The sequence below is a fragment of the Cynoglossus semilaevis genome, chromosome 10 (assembly GCF_000523025.1).
Source record: "Cynoglossus semilaevis isolate Cse_v1.0 chromosome 10, Cse_v1.0, whole genome shotgun sequence".
In the NCBI taxonomy this organism is placed as follows: Eukaryota; Metazoa; Chordata; class Actinopteri; order Pleuronectiformes; family Cynoglossidae; genus Cynoglossus; species Cynoglossus semilaevis.
In genome coordinates, this window is record NC_024316.1 from 13796694 (window position 1) to 13801314 (window position 4621).

Here is a 4621-nt window from a genome sequence, read left to right on the forward strand (position 1 = left end):
AAAAACAAAACTATCTATTAATGACTATAATACAGGGAAAGTGACCAGTTGCTCAGATAAAAAGAAACAAAACACTGGCTACCTAAACTCTTCAATGCTAAGGTGCCAAGACCTGAAATATTTAGATGATATATTTAGTTAGCAACCCACTGGTGCAAGATTTATTTTTACATTTTTACTTTTTCCAGTTAGTACAAATTAGCTTAAAGCAGTGCGAGCACCGGTATCCCTTCATTATAATAACATTTTAATAATTTGATAGGAAAAAATTTAACACTAGAATAGGCTTAAACAATGTCTAAGACTAACTTCCTGCCTATGAGATACAACTGTGGTTCAGTTGAACTGAACCTAACTGTTTTCACAGAGGTACTTAAAAATATGAATTCATGTTTATCCAGTGATACAGGCACTGTAATAGACAGCACTGCTGGCATCAGAAAGAGCAGATATGAGAGGGCTGCTTACTTCATCACAGCCGGTTACACCACTCAAATCCCTATTAATGATACTGCTAACACTGCTATTAATGCTGCGACTGCGACTGATTTTAGACCCAAGCCCACAACTGACACCGAGTCCGAAGGACTCCTCCCGATTCCTTCCAATATTCACATACTGGTCAAATTCATGCCTGTCCACCTCAGACCAAAACTCAGCAGAAGAAGACACCAAATGACCGCCAGAGTCAGAATTGGCAGGGTCCAAGTGCACAGGGGGAAGAAAAGACGATGAGGGGTTGGACGGCAGGCAAGAAGTGGTAGACGTTTCTGGGGGAGGAGAAAGCTGACCTAGGGGAGTGAAACTGGTGGCACTTGGTGTGCCATTCCCATACATCTGATTGAAGTAGCTACCAGGAGTAGTGCTGAGGGGCGACTGGTGACATTTTATCGGCTCAGAAAGGCTGATTGCAGACTGAGGGTAAGAGGCGGGGGAGGGGGAGGTCGAATGAGGAGGGCCCTTAACAGGACTTCTTAAGGTGATGTGGTGACCAGAGACATGGGTAGGATTTATCCTGGAGTTGACTGAATTCACTAGACTGGAAGTGGCAGAGCTCATGCTCAAGGTCATGTTTGTCTCAGCAGAACTCATTCTAGAGTCAAGTCTGGAACTTCTACCTGGACTCAGGCTGGAATTCATGTTTGTGCCTAAACTGGAGGCAGCGCTCAAGCCTGAACTATGACCATGTGGTGCTCCATGTATGGAGTTGGAATGACCGTGGTTGTAGTGTGAGCCGTAATGTTGGTTATGAGGGTGGATGTGGTGATGATGGTGATACCCGCTCCAGCCTCCCATCCCTCCCTCCTCTTGTATGTGTTGGGGGAAAAACACAGATTCCCCAGCTCCATCGTCCAGTACGTCCAGAGGAGACATCTCTGGAGTGGGCAGGCCGAAACTCTCCAGCTCTGGGTGTCCTGGGCCCTGGAGGTCTCTAAAGTGTCCCAGAGAGGGCAACAGATGGTGAGGTTGGTGGTGATGTTGAGAGTGACCGCCCGAGTGTCCATAGAGTGGCCCACCAGAGACACCATCAGGACCTAAAGGACTGATGCCTGGTCCTAACGCAAAGCCTGGTGTGCCCCCCTGAGTCAGGCTGTGAAGCAGAATCCCCGGTTCGACCCTTTTGAGTTTTTTAGTGGTCTTCTTTCGGCGCGGCCTGTATTTATAGTTTGGGTGGTCCTGGAGGTGCTGCACACGGAGGCGCTCCGCTTCCTCTACAAACGGACGTTTGTCTGTGGCACTCAGGGACTTCCAGGATTGACCTGCGTCCAAATATACATAAAAATAGGCGTTAATCCATTGTTCTAATGGAGGGCCAGTCAAACCAATAGTTGCATAAATGTTTAATATATCTATATATAATTTTATTGTCATCTAAATCAATTTGCCTAGAGTTTATCAAGCATGTTTAACAGTGAATTATTTAAAATTGAAAGAAACCTTTCATGTTTTGTTTCACTAAAACTTTCTCCTTAAATGTTAGCCGACAACCACAGGTTGACACCCACCCAACTAATTGCTGATTTGACCAACTGTCAGCTCAAGTACATGATAGTCAAAGCAAATCTAATCCTCTGTGGTTTTGTTATGGCAGCTATACGGTGATCTGAGCAAAAACAAGGAAAAACCCAGTGATTTATGACGAGCTCGGACTCTTTAATGTCTAAAACAGAAACCATACAGTGAGTTACCACGTCTCTACATGTCTGTCGGTTCAAACAACTTAAATAAACACAGTTGATAATTCAGCCCATAAGACATACCACAACTGGACAATTTTGTGGTCGTATTTAACGTCACAGCCTTTGCATTAAAACGCTTATATCCTCAGTCCGTCGTCTGGTTACAGTGGCGACGAGAGCGACGAGATTCGAGAACCGCGTTTCCTTCCACAAATTTCATGGATTTCTCTTAAAAGGTGCTGAAAATCCCAAGTTACCGATGAGCTCCAGAAACGCACTGGGTTTTTCCTCAGTGAAAATTTGACATATTGTGTAACAGGATGAGAATCAGAAAAACAGATGTTTCCCTCTTTTGTTACATGGAGAGAAAAAGACCTAATGTATGTAAACTCACTTTTAACCACAACATGAAATGTGTTTAACATATGTTAAATCGTAGAAATGTGTCAATACTTTATAATCATATCTACCTTGATTACAAATTTAAATTTTAAAATAATAAATCTGTGGAAAATCTCACTGTGAACTATTTCACTACGACCCCTGGTTGTTAACGACCCTCATGGGTCACTTTAGCAAAATCTTTTGTGTAAATACTGCTCAGGTTTAGGAGTGATTAAAAAAGATAGCTACTGAGGAGAGCAGCGTTTTAGGCGGGCCGGGCCGGTCAGTCAGAGCGTGGAGGTCGCGGCGTAATGAGCACATCCATATACGGTGGAGAAATGATTTACGCTCCGCAGAGAAAACTCCACGTCTTTTCTTTCCAACTAAACTTTCAGACCTGACGTGCCGTTAAAATGATGGAGTGACGTTCAAGTGCAGGATTTTCCGAAGCCACATAGTCTGTAGCTGCAATCATTATTAATAAAATAATATTAATTGTTTCAGGATTATTTAATGCTGATTAAATTGTTGTTTAGATGTTTATATTTATTTCTTGTTATTTCTTATTTTTTGAAAATAAATTGATGTTATAGAATATTCACAATTTCTGTTTCGTAATGAGAGACGTTAAGGTCTTTGATGATGAAATTACAATTTTATTAAGTTGTTGAAATGTTGACGCTGAATTAGAAATTGCTGTCTGTTTATGTGGGTGTTATTATGGAAACGTTTTTTTCAACTAAACAAATACTGATCGAAGCAGAGCTGCTTAGATTTTTATTTTAAAAGAAGAATTGTTTTCTCTTCAGCCATCGTAAAGTGTGATTTCGAATTACTTTAAGACCAAAAATGCCCCGTGAAGTCATATTTTTATTATTAAAACACCTGCAAAGATCAGTTTTTAATTTTTCCAATTAATCATTTATTTATTTTTACTTGCTAACTCCATGCATTTGTAGCTTTTAAAACTGTACAAGTAAAGGTTTTTGTCATAAAATGGTTTATAAAAAAATATTGAGTTACAAATTACTAATGTAATCAGGGTCATTTTCTTGTCTTACCGAGCATCTTGCTGAGGACAGCGTTGTGCAGGTCAGGGTTCTGCAGGGCCAGTCTCTTCCTCTCATCCTTGGCCCAGACCATGAAGGCGTTCATGGGTCTGCGGATCCTCTGCTCTCCTCCCACAGCCTTTCCATCTGCCGTGCTCACCGACACACCTGCTGCCTGGTTCAGGTCTGGGCTCTGTCCACCTGAAGCCGGCATTAGAGGAATTCTTGGCTCTGGTCTTCTCATGCTGCCGCCACCGTGGCCATCAGGAGAACTGCAGTCCTCTGAGAGGTTCTGTTCAAAACCCATCTCAGCATCGGAGGATGGACTTGGGGTTCGGGAAGTCCAGTGACCCCCTAGAGGAACCCGTGTCGGATGCAGAAGAGTCTCTCTAGACAACCTGGCCTCGGTTAAATTCATCCCAGGACTGGGCTCTGATTCAACTTTTAGTCCAAGTGAAATTCCACAAACGTCTGTTTCAGTTTGTTCAGTTGTAAAGTTCTGGAAAAAATTTGGACCTCAAAGTTTTTCATATGACAAAGACAAACAGCAAGACTGGACTCTGAAGGATATGGAGCAAAAATCCCAAAGCAAAGCATCGAGATCTGAGATGAGGAAGAAGGAGAGAATGAAAGAAAAAAACAAACAAGTGGTGGAGCAGGATATTCTCCCTGAGAATGATCCACAATGACTTGACTGCTTTTTCTGTATGTTTTTTTTTTCTAAAAAACAACAGCTCTTGTTTGGAGTGTGCGGTGCAGCGGTTTGTCCAGAGTTTGATTCCCGTCCGTCACTCAGACTGTCCGACTCACTGTCTCTCTGCCTGTCTGCCCACTCTGAAAGTTTTGAAACTTGTGGCCAGAGTTAACCGACCCACAGCGTGTATATATACCCCGCCCAGACCAAACAGATAAATATGCAGTTTGGGATTTAACCAATGAGACGCCAGGTCGGTGCAAACGGAAGGAATGATTATGTGGGAGACAGAGTGCATGGTGGGAGGTGGGACG

At 42.8% G+C, this 4621-nt stretch overlaps 1 protein-coding gene across 1 annotated transcript; it reads right to left on the reverse strand.

The window, feature by feature from the left end:
- sox18 (SRY-box transcription factor 18) lies at positions 1–4607 on the reverse strand. The gene is made up of 2 exons (XM_008318928.3): positions 3626–4607; positions 1–1760 (listed from the first exon to the last, which is right to left on the reverse strand). Exons 1-2 carry the CDS (start codon positions 4029–4031, stop codon positions 394–396), a joined length of 1773 nt encoding a protein of 590 aa, XP_008317150.1. The 5' UTR covers positions 4032–4607; the 3' UTR covers positions 1–393.
- Positions 4608–4621: the final 14 nt, after the last annotated feature.

Coding starts and splice junctions, on each gene's coding strand:
- sox18 (XM_008318928.3), bottom strand. CDS start 4,031: ATGAATTTAACCGAGGCCAGGTTGTCTAGAGAGACTCTTCTGCATCCG. Junction 1,761..3,625: donor TGTCCTCAGCAAGATGCTCG/GTAAGACAAGAA, acceptor ATTTGGACGCAG/GTCAATCCTGGAAGTCCCTG.